Genomic DNA, 17293 nt, shown 5'->3' with positions numbered 1-17293 from the left:
GTGAATACTGAAGTAAAGTATTCATTAAGTACCTCTGCTGTTTCCTCCGGTTCCATACACACTTTCCCACTGTTGCATTTGATAGGTCCTATTCTTTCACGTCTTATCCTCTTGCTCTTCACATACTTGTAGAATGCCTTGGTGTTTTCCTTAATTCTGCCCACCAAGGCCTTCTCATGGCCCCTTCGGGTTCTCCTAATTTCCTTCTTAAGCTCTTTTCTGGTAGCCTTATAATCTTCTAGATCGCTAACATTACCTAGCTCTCTGAACCTTTTGTAAGCTTTTCTTTGCTTCTTGACTAGATTTATTACAGCCTTTGTACACCACGGTTCCTGTACCCTACCATAACTTCACTGTCTCATTGGAACGTACCTGTACAGAACTCTACACAAATATCCTCTGAATATTTGCCACATTTCTTTCGTACTTTTCCCTGAGAACATCCGTTTCCAATTTAAGCCTCCAATTTCCTGCCTGATAGCCTCATAATTCCCCTTACTCCAATTAAATGCTTTTCTAACTTGTCTGTTCCTATCTCTCTCCAATGCTATTGTAAAGGAGATAGAATAATGATCACTATCTTCAAAATGCTCTCCCACTGAGAGATCTGACACCTGACCAGGTTCATTTCCCAATACCAAATCAAGTACAGTCTCTGCTCTTGTAGGTTTATCTACATACTGTGTCAAGAAACTTTCCTGAATACACCGAACAAACTCCACCCCATCTAAACCCCTCGTCAAGGGAGATGCCAGTCGATATTTGGGAAATTAAAATATCCCATCACAACTTTGTTATTATTACACCTTTCCAGGATCTGTTTCCCTGTCTGCTCCTCAATATCCCTGTTACTATTAGGCGGCCTATAAAAAATACCCTGTAAATTTATTGACCCCTTCCTCTTCCTAACAGAGACTCCGTAGACAATCCCTCCATGGCGTCCACCTTTTCTGCAGCTGTGACACTATCTCTGATCAGAAGTGCCACGCCCCCTCCTCTTTTGCCTCCCTCCCTGTCTTTTCTGAAACATCTAAAATCTGGCACTTGAACTAACCAATCCTGTCCCTGAGCCATCCAAGGGCATGATTGAATGGCGGAGCAGACTCGATAGGCCAAATGGCTTACTTCTGCTCCTATATCTTATGGTCTTTATCAAAATTAAATACTGTCTGCTGTTGCTCTGCCATCTTGCCAATAGATTGATAATATCCTGTAGGCTGTGACATTCCACAACACTACTATTGTTTTATCTGCAAGCTTTAAATCATACCTCCTATATTCCTATCCAAGATAATGTAGGTAACAGGAAGGATCTCAGCACTGATGCCTGCAATACATCAGTTACAGTCTTCCAATGGAAGGGCTTTGTGTGTGTGTGTGAGATTAAATGTTTAAATTTTATAAATCAGAAAATTAGCAGGTTTCACTTTTTCCTGCAGTATGATTCCTTATCCAAGAAGGCAATTTTGCATGTTTTTCAATATATACAGTGAGATTAATTATTTTAATTAATTATTTTTACTCAATATTTTAAGCATTTTAAAATCTTTCTTTTTAAGATTGTTACCAGCGTTTGGAATTCCTTGGAGATGCAATTTTGGACTACCTCATTACCAAGCACCTTTATGAAGATCCCCGGCAACATTCTCCTGGAGTGTTGACAGACTTGCGTTCAGCCCTTGTGAATAATACCATCTTTGCATCTTTAGCTGTGAAATATGACTACCATAAGTACTTTAAAGCCATCTCACCCGAGCTGTTCCACGTTATAGATGACTTTGTTCAGTTCCAGTTAGAGAAGAATGAAATGCAAGGAATGGACTCTGAGGTTAGTCCCTGTATCATATGCAAATTTTGTGAATCATGGTCCCTGGAGAAAAGGATCTTAAGGATTATTTGAAAATGCACATCTTGGTACAGCATGACAAAGGGGCTTTTTCTTTAAGAAGTTCATGGGATGTGGGCATCATTAACAAATCAGTATTTATTAAGCACCTTTAACTTTTGTTGAAGTGAAGTCAACATTTTGAGGCACAGCTGCCTCTGTTGAAAATGCTCCACAATGCCAATGAACAGGAAACTCCTGTACTCTGATAAAGCGGCAGTGAAGGAATTGCTACATCTCCAAGTAAGGGCAAGGTGTAACTTTGAAGAAAAAAGTAAAATGGAGAGCTATGTGTGAGAGAAGGGTTAGATAGTGTTTAAAGTTGGTTAAGGGTCAGCACAACATCATGGCTGAAGGGCCTGTGCTGTATTATGTTCTATGAAGCATGCCAATAATTTTTAGACATATGGAACATCATCCTTGTCCCTCAGTGGTTGTAGTCACATGTTTAAAAGATGCTATTGGAGAAGACTTGATGAGCTGTTGAAGTGCATTGTGCAAATGGTAGACATTGTGAGCATTTGGGCTGAAACACTTGGTATCAAAGAAACAGAGTTTGGTATCGGAGCATAAACAGATATTAAGAAAGTGAATGTGGTAAACGATAAAGTACGGAAGCTTTTTGGAGGTTATTCCATAGCATTAGGCATTGACATTTGAAGGCATGCTCCTGATAGAGGATGAAGAAAAATCAATGATGTGCAAAAGGCCAAAGCTGAAACTGTGTAGAGATGCAATATTGGAAGAGCTGGAGAATGTTAAGAAAGTAGGCAGATTAGACCATTGAAGTTGAAATTGAGCTTCTATCTATAGAAGTTTGTCAAAGTATTAAGATATCATGCTGCATCTTCTGCAAATTTCACAGCAATACCTCTACTTAGAAGTTTGTGAAGGTTTGACATAACATCTAATACTTTGACAAACTTCTATAGATGTGTGGTGCAGAGTATGTTGATTGGGTGCATTATGGCCTGGTATGGAAACACCAATGCCCTTGAATGGAAAATCCTTCAAAAAGGAGTGGTTACAGCCCAGTCCAACACAGGTAAAGCCCACCCATCACTGAGCACATCTACACAGAGCACTGTTGTAGGAAAACAGTGTCCATCATCAAGGACCCCCACCACCCAGGTCATGCTCCCTTCTCACTGCTGCCATCAGGAAGAAGGTACAGGAGCCTCAGGACTCTCACCACCAGGTTTAGGAATAGTTATTACCCAACAACCTATGGACTCAATTTCAACTTCTCTTCATCTCATGTTCTCAATAGTTATTGCTTATATATTTATTCATTCTCTTTTGTATTTGTACTGTTTGTCGTGTTTTGCACATTGGTTGTTTGTCCACTCTGTTGGGTGCAATCTTTCATTGATTCTTTTATGGTTCTAGGATTTACTGAGTATACCTGCAAGAAAATGAATTTTTGGGTTGAATATGGTGTCATATATGTACTTTAATCATATATTTACTTTGAACTTTGCTGCCTTGGTTATTTCAAGAGTGAACCAAGAACTTATCACTGCAATTGTTACAGATGTGATACCATAAAATGTTGCTGAATTGAGACCTGGCACTTTACCACAGTCTGAGGAAAAGGTGACCAAGGTTAGGGATAAGGATAATTTCAAACATCTGAAGAGTTGCTACTCTCAATATTTATCATCAATTGTCGATTGCTCTTTAGTAATACAGTCATCTCTAGATCAGCCTTTCTCAACCATTTTGCCCTGGAGGAACCTTGGAAATAATTTTCAGGTTTCAGGAAACCCCTGCATAAAAATTATTATATCTAGAGCTCACAGTACGTTAGCATGATCTGTAAGTTGTAGATATAATAGTCCAAAAATGATTGTCAGTGCTCTTTTCAGGAGAGAATGAATGTTTAGCCAGCCTTTCCTGGGAAAAAATAGTTAAGTTTAGCTTGCCTTTCTTGAAATTAATCTCTTTTCTTAAATTTTAAAATCTCATAAGGCAAACATAATAAATTTCTCAATTCTGGGTCAAACTTGAGATAAGCATGGATTTCACCTTTTACTGAAATGAGACTATTTCTATCCTTGCTCTTGATGTTTGTTAAACAAGAATCAGCTTGCTCACATGTAAGATGTTCATTGGTTTCCTATGAATGGCAGGATACTCTTCCACAGAAATCCAGAACTTGTGTAGAGGCAGGCCATTAAATCTCATCTTGTTCATGATCAGAGTACAGCTCACAAAGTTATTCCTCTTCTCTCAAATGCTCAGGCTGAGCCGAAGGTTCAGAGAAAGGGTCCCTCACCCAGTCATACACTTGAGGGAGGAATAAAATAGTGTTCAATTGTGTTCTGCAGTTCTTCCAGGTGGTTTTTAATAAGACTCAAATTTCTCTTGTCCTTCCTCACTCTCAAGCCCAAACAACAATAGAAACATTTCAAAGATTTCCTTTTGCAGCATGATTTTTTCCAGAGATTCGGTTTCCTTTTAAATTCAAGAATCTTGTCACTAGAAGTCAAAACATTTTCTCCAGGTCCTTACAAAGACTTGTTCAACTGGTTTATATGATTTCTAAAAATGTCTTAAGTAGTCTAGTTTCTGTAGCCATTCTTCATCTTCCAGGTACTTAGCAAAGGTCTGGCCTACTATTTTCTTGAAAGTACTGCAATTCACCTTTCAGTTCAAACACCCCATTGAAATCTCTTCCTCTGCTAAGCCACCTGATTTCTGTTTGTAGCAGGGGAGTGGTGAGCTCTGTGTCCAGGTTTAAACAGTCTGGAGTGAACTGATCTGAAAGCTACTAAATAACTTGTTTCCTGATTTTCTTTGCTGACTGACTTTATTTTCAAAAGTTTTAATCTATTTGTTTTGAGATTCCAATAGCCGTTTAAAACAATCAGCACTTTTATGTGTCATATGGCTGTGACTTTTAAAGTGTCCTTTCAATTTTGCTGGAGCCATTGCTGCATTTGTCAGTTGTTTACCATAGACAAGGCACAGTGGAATAGGACAACTTGGATCACCAGTCCATGGAAAACCCATTGATAAGTAACTTTCATGTAGAGATGGGCTGTTTTTGTGTCCATTGTTGCACTAGTGCAGTGGAATGACTCAGAAGATTGTAATTCTTCATCGTTAACCTTATCAGAATTGTCTGTAGTCATCAGCCTAGAATACACATTTCTCACATCTCCTCTTCAAAAATCACCACACTGGACCATCTTTACAATGAAAAATTCCCTCCAATTTTCTGCTACACTAGTAGTTTATTTGCTCCCATAAGTCAGTCGGCAACGCATCAGAGAAGTTGGAGGAGGTATTTTGGGAGGGAGAGGCTGATGTCACAGCCCAAGTTGGGCAAGTCCATGTAATGCTTTGAAAATGCACTCCTGCTCCCCATCAGCTTGCCACCCTCCTCTCTGTGCAATACAGCGCTCACCAATTGTCGATGGCCTCCCCTATTTCACCTCAAAAACTGAGAATGGACTCAATGAAGTAAACATGGTTCTACTGCGCATTGCCATACTGGGCTGAGAGACTTCTAACAAGATCTAATGGAGCTTTCAGTCACTGCCCACCACTGAAAGTGCTAGCATGGCATGTTCCAAAAAGCAATATTTATTTTAATCACAATCTCTTGTGGAACCCCAGTTGAGAAACCCTGATAATTACATAATTACATATTATGGATCCCATTCATGATTCAGTGACTCTGCTGACTCCCTAATATAACCATTCTGCCCATCAAAGACTTAAAAGGCTTTAGCCAGAGTGGTTCAAAAATAATCTCTGCTTGTCCCCATTCTTTGCATAAACATTCCTTGTGACAAAATATTGGAGCATCATTGACTCTAAAGCTTCTCTTGTTTGCACTTGTACTGACAATTTTAAATTAGCCCCTCAAATAAAGTGGGGGGGGAGAGTGATTTGTTCTATGCTGATGGATGAAATGAAGGGCCCTTGTATTATCTTGATGTGGGATGCAGGTGTAGACAGATTGATGGCAATGGTGAACCAGCTGGGATTAGGAAATCATCAGATTGGTACAGAGTATCAGAAGCTTCATACAATTGAACACAGGATAGGTGACAGAATTGAGTGGTGGTAGCAAGGGTTCTTTGGGATGAGAACAGCTGAAACAGTGGGTCTTCGTGAAAAATACTTGGGTTCTTGGGAATCTAAACAGAAATGGTTTGGCAGACAATGCCAATGGCTGCAATGACTGCTTGCTTGGAAAATAGTTTTTTTTTTTTTAAATTTAATTATTTTACTAGTGTTACAGGTTTTGTGTGTAAACCTCAGGTCAAAATTTTGCCAATTGGAGAAAATCTTCAGTAATCACTTATTCTTCATCTTCTGCTAAACTAAAAGTCTGTCTGCAATCTTTAACCTAGTGTTTTTTTTTTCTTGAAAGCTAAGAAGATCTGAAGAGGATGAAGAAAAGGAAGAAGATATTGAGGTTCCCAAGGCAATGGGGGATATATTTGAATCTCTTGCTGGTGCCATCTATATGGACAGCAGGATGTCCTTGGAGACAGTTTGGCAAGTGTACTACCCAATGATGAGACCCCTGATAGGTAGTGCTGCCTTGTTATCATCCTCATGTTGTTATACCTATTGGTTTAGCTTAAATATTAATGCTTTTTGTTGTACTTCATGTTTCAGAGAAGTTTTCAGCAAATGTGCCACGCTCTCCTGTTCGTGAGTTGTTGGAGATGGAGCCGGAGACTGCCAAATTCAGGTAAAGGATTGTCAAAATGTTGTACATCAATAATAGAGTACAGCAGTTCAGGAAACAGCCACACCTGCATATCAAATATATAAGCATCTAAAAGAAGGGATACATGTTTTTTTACAAATATACAAATATTTATTCACACAAGTACATACAATAATCAGAGGTTCACAAAACTATTTACAGTTTCAAATTAAAATACCTCTCTGCAACAGGTGAGTGTAGCATGAGGCTGAAGTGAAGCCAGAACTTGAGGTGTAGCTCCTTCAGATTCTCAAACAGGGATTGCAACCTCTCACACTCCACATAAGATATATCCAATTATGTTCTTTTATGCTCTGATTTTTATTATTGTATTTTTCACTTCCAGAAGCAGTAGGAACAATGGAAATTGGTAAAATGAATTCAAGTGCATTTAAAATATATTAATATATTTTGTTACTTGCAAAAATATGAACATCTATAAGGATAGGTGTTTTAGGATAGTCACTATGAATAAAATGTAAACTGATAATGAAAATTAAGAGACCTTTAACCTGTGGTTAGTACAACCTTGTTCACATTATTATAAGCAATGGATAAAGCAATGGTCCTCTTTTGGCTGAGGACCAGAAAAGAGATGTTTTTGAAAGCTACTTTTCATTTGAAAAAAGAAATTTAAAGTCATCAATGTGATTGAGATAAATCAGGGCTCTTTACTTGTTGACAAGAACGTAAGAAGCGAGCATTTTTAAAAATGAAAGAAACAGAGGAGCAAAAAATGTTTCTTTTGAACAGATGCTGATTAAAATGTGGACTACTCTGTAAACTTTTATTTAAACATGATCCATTATGTCAAACTCAGAGAAGTAAAATAGGATGGATGAAATGAGCAGTAGATAGATTAAACTGGAGAGCCTTTGGAGAAAAATAATGGCACAGATTTCATATGCCAAAGGGCTGATGTGATCCAGATTAAATGTGCAAATTGAATAATATCTTTCATAAAACAAAAATAAAGTGCTAAGGGTTAGAATTTTTGAAAAATACAAGGCATTGATATTTAAAATACAGTTTAAGGGGGCAGTTCAACTGCATTCAAGTCTTCTGAGATGTCCTTAGTCCTGCTCTGAAATTTCAATTTTCCAACATTGAAGTTTCCCCAACTACACAGCATAACGACCTCTAGAATCAGAAGCTGGAGTTTGACAGCTTATCCACATCAACATTCTAAGGATAATATGTACAGTAACTCCAAGCACGTTCTGTGCAGAAATCACTAGCTAAATAAAAGACTACAGCACAGTACAGGCCCTTCGGCCCATGATGCTATACTGACCTTTAGATGATGCCTCTCAAATAGTAAGCATGTTATTGTATATGACTGTTCTGTGATGATTTTGCTGCGCACTATAAAAACTCTTGTTTATAATGAAGGCAACATACCTACAGGTAGAGTTCATTTAACCTCACATTAGCTGAGACCTAAATAGCAGGTTAGATATCTGTTCTGTCATTTAGTATGTAATCTGTTTGATCATAAGCCAACCACAATACTTTCAAGCCTTGTTTAAAGCACTTGCTGTGCTGTTTGTGAATACTTCGGTTTATATGACATAATGAAATGGATTAGAAAGATGATTAGCTGTATTTTACCATCTTTAGGAAGTAGGGGTATTAAAACTGTCCATTAAATATAAAGAGATTATACAAACTAGGATTTTATTGCCTAGCGAATGTTTAGTTGATGGTTATTTGATCCAGTTTTTTTTTTAGGATATTAAAGGGAACCATAGGATAAATGGAAAGAAATATATTATAATTGCAGAGCCTTGGAGTAGGGGCAAAAGGAATGCTGGACCTTTCAAGAATGAAGTTAGAAAACTTTTCTATGCTGAGGAAAAACAAAAATATAAGCAAACAAACTGTTACTTGGTTTTAAGTCTGAGATGGATTTTCTTTTGTTAATCAGTCAATATGGGAAAGCCTGCTTTCTAGAGTTTGTGTTTCAGCCACATTTTTATTGAGGGACTAAGTGGTTTCCTACTGTCCCTGTATACTGTTTACTTATGGCAATTTAGCAATGAAGTTACTGGACTACTGTCCAGAGGCTAGAGTGGTCAATCCAGTAATACCCATCACAGTAACTGGGAAACCTAATCTAATTAAGCAAATTAACAAAAAATTTTGGAAAACAACAATGAAGTATGGTCTGGTTAGTCATTGGAGCTACATGATGAACAGGCATCCAAATGCAATCAAATAACTTTAAAGCCAAGAAATAATTGAACAGCAGCACAGACTTGAGCTAACAGCGTATAACCATATAACAATCACAGCACGGAAACAGGCCATTCCGGCCCTCCTAGTCCATGCCGAACTCTTAATCTCACCTAGTCCCACCTACCCGCACTCAGTCCATAACCCTCCACTCCTTTCCTGTCCATATACCTATCCAATTTTACCTTAAGTGACACAACTGAACTGGCCTCTACTACTTCTACAGGAAGCTCATTCCACACAGCTATCACTGTCTGAGTAAAGAAATACCCCCTCGTGTTTCCCTTAAACTTTTGCCCCCTAACTCTCCAATCATGTCCTCTCGTTTGAATCTCCCCTACTCTCAATGGAAACAGCCTACTCACATCAACTCTATCTATCCCTCAAAATTTTAAATACCTCGATCAAATCCCCCCTCAACCTTCTACGTTCCAATGAATAGAGACCTAACTTGTTCAACCTTTCTCTGTAACTTAAGTGCTGAAACCCAGGTAACATCCTCGTAAATCGTCTCTGCACTCTCTCTAATTTATTGATATCTTTCCTATAATTCGGTGACCAGAACTGTACACAATATTCCAAATTTGGCCTTACCAATGCCTTGTACAATTTTAACATTACATCCCAACTTCTGTACTCAATGCTCTGATTTATAAAGGCCAGCGTTCCAAAAGCCTTCTTCACCACCCTATCTACATGAGACTCCAACTTCAGGGAACTATGCACTGTTATTCCTAGATCTCTCTGTTCCACTGCATTCCTCAATGCCCTACCATTTACCCTGTATGTTCTATTTGGATTATTCCTGCCAAAATGTAGAACCTCACACTTCTCAGCATTAAACTCCATCTGCCAACGTTCAGCCCATTCTTCTAACCGGCATAAATCTCCCTGCAAGCTTTGAAAACCCACCTCATTATCCACAACACCTCAATCCTCCTGTTTTATGTGTATTCTGTACCAAAGTAAACTGCTGATTTTCCCTTGTTTAACTGAAATGTCTCATTAAATAAATTTATTTCTCACTCTTACTTTGCTTTTCCTTAAAAGCCCTGCAGAAAGAACATATGATGGCAAAGTCCGCGTCACCGTGGAAGTGGTTGGCAAAGGAAAATTCAAAGGAGTTGGTCGCAGTTACAGGATTGCTAAATCTGCGGCAGCTCGGCGCGCACTAAGGAGCCTGAAGGCAAACCAGTCTCCATTGCAAAACAGCTGAGGATTTGTCATCTACTCCCGAACCCCAGCCCAGCCCGCACCTTTTCATAAGCTCACGTGGGGGTCTCAAAAAACAAGACTGGGTTGTCAAGAGTGAGCCAGTTATTCTATGAAGGTGTAAAGTGTTTGTAGTACAGTAGTTAATTTAAGAATAATTGTAGAATATAGTAAGCTCTTGCGCGAACACAATCCTTCCCCTCCTCCTTCCCTTTTTGCTAGATTAATCACAAGAGTGCTTTATATTCATTTTGCAAGCATTTTAACAGTTGTCAGGTTTCCCTATGATGTTTACTGATTTCTTTTTAATAGCTTTTGCTTGGTGTTTAGTGAGCCAGGAAGCTTATGCTGGAAAGTGATTAGTTATTAGATTGCACATTTTTAGTAATCTTGAAATTCTTGACCTGTGCACTAGTGCCAGTCCAACCACGGTGTGTAAAACTGTCGTGTGTGAGCTGGTAAGAGAGAGCTAGCGTGCCAGTATTGTCCTGTTTCCTTGTCATCTGTTCACATTTTGAGGTGGCATGCCCTATCCTTGTTTTGCACTTAATTTAAATAGGAACAGGTTCCACTTAAAGCGACTGGCATTTACAGTAGCATTTGTTCAACTTAATGCCACACAATGAGTCTCTTGCATTTAATCAAAAGGGTTTTGCCTTAATTGAAAATAACCCCCACTTGTTTTGTTTTCTTGAACCTTTTGATACATTTCTATGGCTGATTTTACATTCCCATTTAATACACACTATATGATACTGAACTACAGCCCTCGACTGACCTCCATTGGAGTTGTGGTTGTGTAACTTACTGCAGAGCTAGAGGTAGCTGCATATATATTTTAATACAGATAAGATGGCTTCAGATACTTAGATTTAAGGTGTTGACAATTTTCTTTTTCATGCAAGTAGCTAAATTTACACTATTTGGTCTCTAGGGAAAGTGCATTGTGCTGACGGTGTGAGTGCGGTGCTTCCAAATGTAAAGGACAGTAAATTGGTGCTGCAGTACTGAAACTGTTGCTCTAATGACAGTGATTTTAGACATATCATTCATAAAATATGCTGCAGATTTTTCTAAAAGAAAATTGGAAAGTTTATTTTTAATGAGCACCTTTCCATTTATAAGTGGGGTGGGGTAAAATGCACATAAGTACACACATACATAGACACAAGCGCATGCAGCAAATTACATGTATATATGTGCATACACAAACACATACAAAGGCACACACATGCACACAGGCGCCTGCATATGCATGGGCAGAGAACAAGCACTCGCGCAATTCAGCACATGTACATTCACGCACATGACTATCCTCGGTGTTTTTCCATAGCACCATAACAGTTGAATTTTACACCAAAGCTGTGTATTTGTGAAGAAACCACATTCATGCTGCATCATTTAGTTTATAAGAGTTAAAATGTACATGGCACAGGCAAGGAACAGAAAATCCTGTGATAAGATATGATTACATTTAATCAGTCTTCAGCATACAAGCTTTTAAAGAGAGGATGCATCCTACTTAGCTCAGCTCAAGGTAGTGGTTATGTTTTCAGTAGAAACCAATTAGGCGTTCTTCCCTTTGAATACCTCAGTTCTCATTTGCATGCGTTTTTGATTTCTCGTTATTTTTGGTGCTATGTTTTTATATTATGCTTGAAATTTTTAAATAATTGTTTTTGCACTGTAACTATAATACCTCTTTAATTTACTTTTTGTTTTTAAAATTACATTTGGAAACTTTGTCTCAATGCTTGCTCTCCAGGTAAATCCTCTCAATGTTACCCACTTCTCCTACCATGATCCGTTTCAGATTTTGAAAGCTAGCCTTTAGCTTTTATTGTTGACATGAAACGGAGACATGAATTTGATACATGTTAAGATGTTCCATTTTCACATCACTTTCTTTTCACTTGGAAAAGTAAAGCCTTTTAAATCTGTTAATTACTAAAGAAACGTGGCTACCTTTTTATTAATGTATAAGCTGACAAATGAGTAATTGTTTTTAAAACTGCTGTCACATGTATGTAATTGATTAGTGCAGACTCCTTTTAATCTGCATGATCCAGAAAACAGATTTGTTCCCCAACATATGGGCATAGACGTGGGCAAACACTCATTTCCATATTTTGTACTTTCAAAGAGATTTTATTTAGCTAGAACTGTCACAAAGAATATGACACCAAACACAATGTCACCAATTTGGAATTATTTTCAGTATTAACAGCGCATCACACTTTTTAAGAATTAAAAGAAGCGTGGGCTGCTTCTATCATTTACAGTCACTTATAAAATCATATTTTTCCACTGTAACAACCTTCCTCATTTAAAGTCCTAATCGATGCTGCATTTTATTTTCTTGTCTTTATCAAGACACAAAACACAGTTCTGTCCCCCTCCCCTTTTGCTGTTATATAGATGTAGCACGATTTAAGCATTGCACTTGGCACCATGCTTTACCTCATTTCAAACGAGAAATGTATATGCTAATATGCTTAATGAGAAAAGATTTGTTTTATTTTGGGTCTGGGCCTTGCTGCTGTAATAACTGCTAAGGTTTTATTTGTGAAAGGTGATGAACTTGCTATCTATTGTGTGCCTGCGGTCCCTCATTCACTGTACAACACATGACTTTAATGCACTCTAACCTCATTGCAACAGCGGGTCAGCAGCAGCGGTGGCAGAAAGCTATTGTTTTGTTGATATTTTGTACCAGAATGATAACTGTGACATTTAAGAAAAGAAAAAGTGCGTGTTTGCGAGGCGTTTGAGTATTGCGGGCGTTTGCTGTATTGTAAATAGTGTGATTTTTAAAGCACCTGCAGCAGAATGGGAAAGAGTACAAAATGTTTTGGAACTAAATGAACTGCAACATCACATACTGCAGCAGTCTTCAAGGGACATAGAATCTATCTCATTCATACTGTAAACTTGCTGCAGAGATTTGCATTCTGCACCTTATGGATCACGATTTACTTTTTAATGGTTTCTTTTTGTAATTGTAGCTAAATATCAACAATAAAGTATGGTCTGGTTGGTCATTATTTTAAAGTGTGGAAGTTTCCTTGCATCAAAATAATGTATGAATTGAGCTTCTGTGCTCAGGAATACTAAAGGGAGTTTATGTATCAGCCCTTTGCATTTTTGCCAGCAGATTGCTTCTCAGAACTTTACAGCACAAGACAGATACACTATTTAATGCCAAAGTCCTATGTCAATATTTATGTTTCATACATATCACCTAATCTAATCAACACATCCTACTACTTACTTCCATGTGGACTTACCTAGCTTTCTATTAAATGCCCCAAGTAATTTGCCTTAATGTTTCTTGAGAAAAAATGTGGCACTACTGAAATTTCCTCTAAAACCGTTGGATTTATTGGTGAAGCTGTTCTGTTCATTCTTTCACTGGTCTTTCCTTTTGCATGGAAATGTCTTTATTTTATCCTATCAAATATTTCTTTAATAGTCATTTAGGATATCTGTAACTTCTGCTCCAGTTTAAAAAAAGAGTGCAGATTTTGCATAGTTACGGTAATATCTTTTATAAATCTTTAATTTTTCTAGTGCTTCTCAGATAACACAAACCATTCTTAGTGTTCTTACTGTAAATGCAGTACATCAATTTTAGGAAGAGCCCTGCAGGTCAAACTGGGTCATATACTGCACATCTATGGAAATTAATATACAGTTGACATTTCAAGCCAACACCCTTCTTCAGAACTGAAAAAGAAGCTGGTTAGAATAAAAAGGTGGGGGGGGGGGGGGAGAAGAGTAGCTAAAAGGTGATAGGTGAAGCCAGGTGGGTTGGAAAGATAATGGGCTGAAGATGATTTCCAGCATCTGCAGACTAGGTGTTTATGAACTATCACCTGTTTTTTTTTTTAAAAAACCTACTTCTAAACTAACTTTCACTCAACTTAAACAAATGCTATCTGGTATTGGCCTTTGCCACCCTGGAAGAAAGGTTCTGGCTTTGCCTCAATTTTCTACACCTCTCATACTCCTTTGCTTTTAAAAAAAAACCTAGCTTCCTTGACCTTTCTTCATTAGATATGCTCTCTAATCCAGTCAGCGTGCTAGTAAATTTCCTCTGTACCCCCTCTAAAGTTTCACATCCTTTCTATAATGTGATGACCAGAACTGAACACAATATTCCAAGTGTAATCTAACCAAAGATCTAGAGCTGCAATATTACCTTGTAGCTCTTGAACTCAATCTCCTGACTAATGAAAGCCAACACACCATATAGCCTTCTAAACCACACTATGAATTTTTGTGGGAACTTTGAGAGGTCTATGGATTTGGTGCTAAGATTCATCTGTTCCTCCACACTGCTAAGAATCCTGCAATTAACTTTATGCTTCATCTTCAGTGTGAAGTCTTGCTAGCAGTCCACATACTGAAAATGTTTATACTTGTTTTCTTCTGCCACGCATTGTGGTCATGTTATGTTGTCACCAGAATGTGTGGTGACATTTATTTATAATCGAGATACAGCAGCCCTTTGAGCTGCACTGCCCCAATTTAATCTCAGCCTAATGACCAATTAACCTACGTCTTTGGACCATGGGAGGAAACCCACGCGGTCACTGGGAGAATGTACAAACTCCTTATGGGCAGTGGCAGGAATTGAATCCAGGTCACTGGTACTGTAAAATGTGCTAATCACTACACTACCATGGGATGCCCCCACTTGCCCTTGGGTGTATTGGTTGTTAACACAAGCGTCACTTTTCACTATGTTTTGATGTACATGTGATAAATAAATCTGAATCACATAAATGGCTAGGGATTCCCTAATGCTTTCACTGCCAAATTCCAATAAAGATGAATACAAAAAAGAATACTGATTTTTTTTGTTACTCTAGTAATCAGAGGGGCTGAGATCTTAGAGATTGAGAATTATCTGGAAATAGTTCTTCAGTGATCTTTTGTTTTGGCATGTCTTCTGAGTTTAAGAACTCTTGTTGTTTTGTCTCTTTATAAAGAAAGATCTTGATGTGATTTTGTGCTTATACTTCAAGTACAGCATGCCTCTCAAAGGAAGAACAGCTTTCCAGTCAGCTATTTTTTTTCTCTTTTTTTTTGGCATACAGCTTTCACTGGCAAGAGCAGCATTTATCATCTGGATTTAATTGTTCTTGGAAAGGTGGTAGTGAGCCACCTTCACAACCAGTACAGTGTGTCAGATCGGGTAGCCGCAGTGAACACAATGGCTGCATGGAGCTCTGTTGGTGAGTAGGGTTTCAAGTTTTTTTTGTGGGAGCTGCAACCATGGGTATTTTAAAAAACGGGTTGCAACCATGGTAGATATTTTAAAAAACGGGTTGCTGTTGTGAATCATTTGCTTCAAGATATCAAGTGCTACCTGCACTGATTCAAGACCATAAGGCAGGATTATAATTAAGCCATTTGGTCCATCGGTGCTCCACCATTTGCTTGTGGCTTATTTTATTTTCCCTCTTAACCCCATTCTCTAGCCTTCACCTTGTAACTTTTGACACCCTTAGTAATTAAGTAGATATAAACCTCTGCTTTAAATAGACCACTGATTCACCACCTTCTGCCTGAAGAAATTCCTCATCTCTGATCTAAAGGGATGTACTTTAGTTCTGGTCCTAGGCTGTTCCACTATTGGAAATATCTTATGCACATTCACTCTATCTAGGCCTTTCAATATTTGGTAGGTTTCAATTAGATCCGCATACTTCTAAACTTAAGCAAGTATGGGTCCAGAGCCATGACACTCTCTCAGGTGTAAACCCTTTCATTCCCAGATCATTCTTATGAGCCTCCTCTGGACCCTCTCCATCCTTCCTTAGAAAAAAGAGCCCAAAACTGCTCACAATATTCCACATGCAGCCTGAACAATGCCTTGTAAAACCTGTCATATCCTGACTCAACCTACAAGTTAACCTTTAGGAAGTCCTGCACTAGGACTCCCAAGTCTGATTACATTTCTAATTTTTTTTTACTGTTAATGGTGACCTCCAAAATGTTCATAGTGAGAGACTTGGAAATAGCAATGCCATTGAATTGCTTTTTCTCTGATTGTTAAATCCAAGAGGATCTGAAAGGCTGGAAATCAGCTGAAATTAATGGCTCCAAAATGTTAATGAAGGCCAACATTGGTAAAGAAGCCTACCCAAAGACAATGGAATACCTTGTATCTGTCAATGAATGGTTACACATCTGGAAAGAATATCTGAGAATGATGAAGCCTGTTGGGTGATGGCTATGAGATCTGTCATTAATAGGCCACTTGGTTGGGCTTTGTGGTGTCAGAAACCCAATAAATCATTTTGGCTTAAAATCAGTTGGTTAATTGCAGCAGTGTGATCTCTTGAGTCAAGCACTATGTTCTCCCAAGTGATTATTTTTTCTTAATAGAGAATGCCTGTGCATGACTGTTTAATGTAGGGAGGCTGATGCATGGGCAGCCACCACATGGTCCTTGAAAGATTGTAGTCAGAGCCCAGTGGTATAGATTGCAAGACGACAGGGAGCTTTCACTACTGCAGTCTTCCTCCACCTCTGCCATTGTGATGTGTTATTGTAGGGCATATGTACAAAATTAAGGGAGGGAATTTTAGGAGAGACATCAGGGGTAAGTTTTTTTACACAAAGGGTTGTGAGTGCCTGGAATGACTTGCCAGGGATGGTGGTGGAAGCTAAAACATTAGGGGTATTTAAGAGCCTCTTGGACAGGCACATGGATGAAAGAAAAATGGAGGGTTATGGGGTAGTGTGGGTTTAGTGCTTTTTTTTTTAAGGATTATATGGGTCGGCACAACATGGAGGGCTGAAGGGCCTCTACTGTGCTGTAGTGTTCTATGGTCTTCCATGAACTCCACCATTGAGATCTTGGTTGGATCGCTCTTTGTCTGGTTCCTCCCCCTTGACCTTTCCACTGTGTGTGGCCCTGCCAGGAGATAAGCTCCAAAAGGCACTGGGATCACAGGCCACTCCACTATGACAAGGTGACAATCCTCAGAGATGTGCACTCATCCCACAGTTATTGTAAGATCAGCTAGTTCCACAGTGGAGAGGCACCTCCGTTTAGTTCCCTGCAACCTCTGGCCTCCAAGTTTGATCTGAAACTTAGTGCTCATTTCACACTCCTAAATTTCTGCACCTGCGTCCTTGGACAGATCTTGAGCAAAAGGAAGCAAGCTATTAGAGAGTCATGCAGCATCTGTGGAGGGAAATGGAAAATCCCCTAG

At 38.6% G+C, this 17293-nt stretch overlaps 1 protein-coding gene across 4 annotated transcripts in view; it reads left to right on the top strand.

The window, feature by feature from the left end:
• The window catches only part of dicer1 (dicer 1, ribonuclease type III), a 140976-nt gene extending 127868 nt beyond the window's left edge, over positions 1–13108 (top strand). For all 4 annotated transcript variants that reach the window (XM_073039417.1, XM_073039421.1, XM_073039419.1 and 1 more), the window contains exons 26-29: positions 1560–1828; positions 6273–6435; positions 6524–6599; positions 9903–13108. In XM_073039417.1, coding sequence (XP_072895518.1) covers positions 1560–1828; positions 6273–6435; positions 6524–6599; positions 9903–10068 — 674 coding nt within the window. In that variant the 3' untranslated portion in view covers positions 10069–13108. The remainder of the gene's footprint in view (positions 1–1559; positions 1829–6272; positions 6436–6523; positions 6600–9902) is intronic.
• Positions 13109–17293: the final 4185 nt, after the last annotated feature.

Source organism: Hemitrygon akajei, chromosome 3 (genome assembly GCF_048418815.1).
Source record: "Hemitrygon akajei chromosome 3, sHemAka1.3, whole genome shotgun sequence".
Taxonomy (NCBI): Eukaryota; Metazoa; Chordata; class Chondrichthyes; order Myliobatiformes; family Dasyatidae; genus Hemitrygon; species Hemitrygon akajei.
This window is presented reverse-complemented; position numbering and strand designations above follow the sequence as displayed.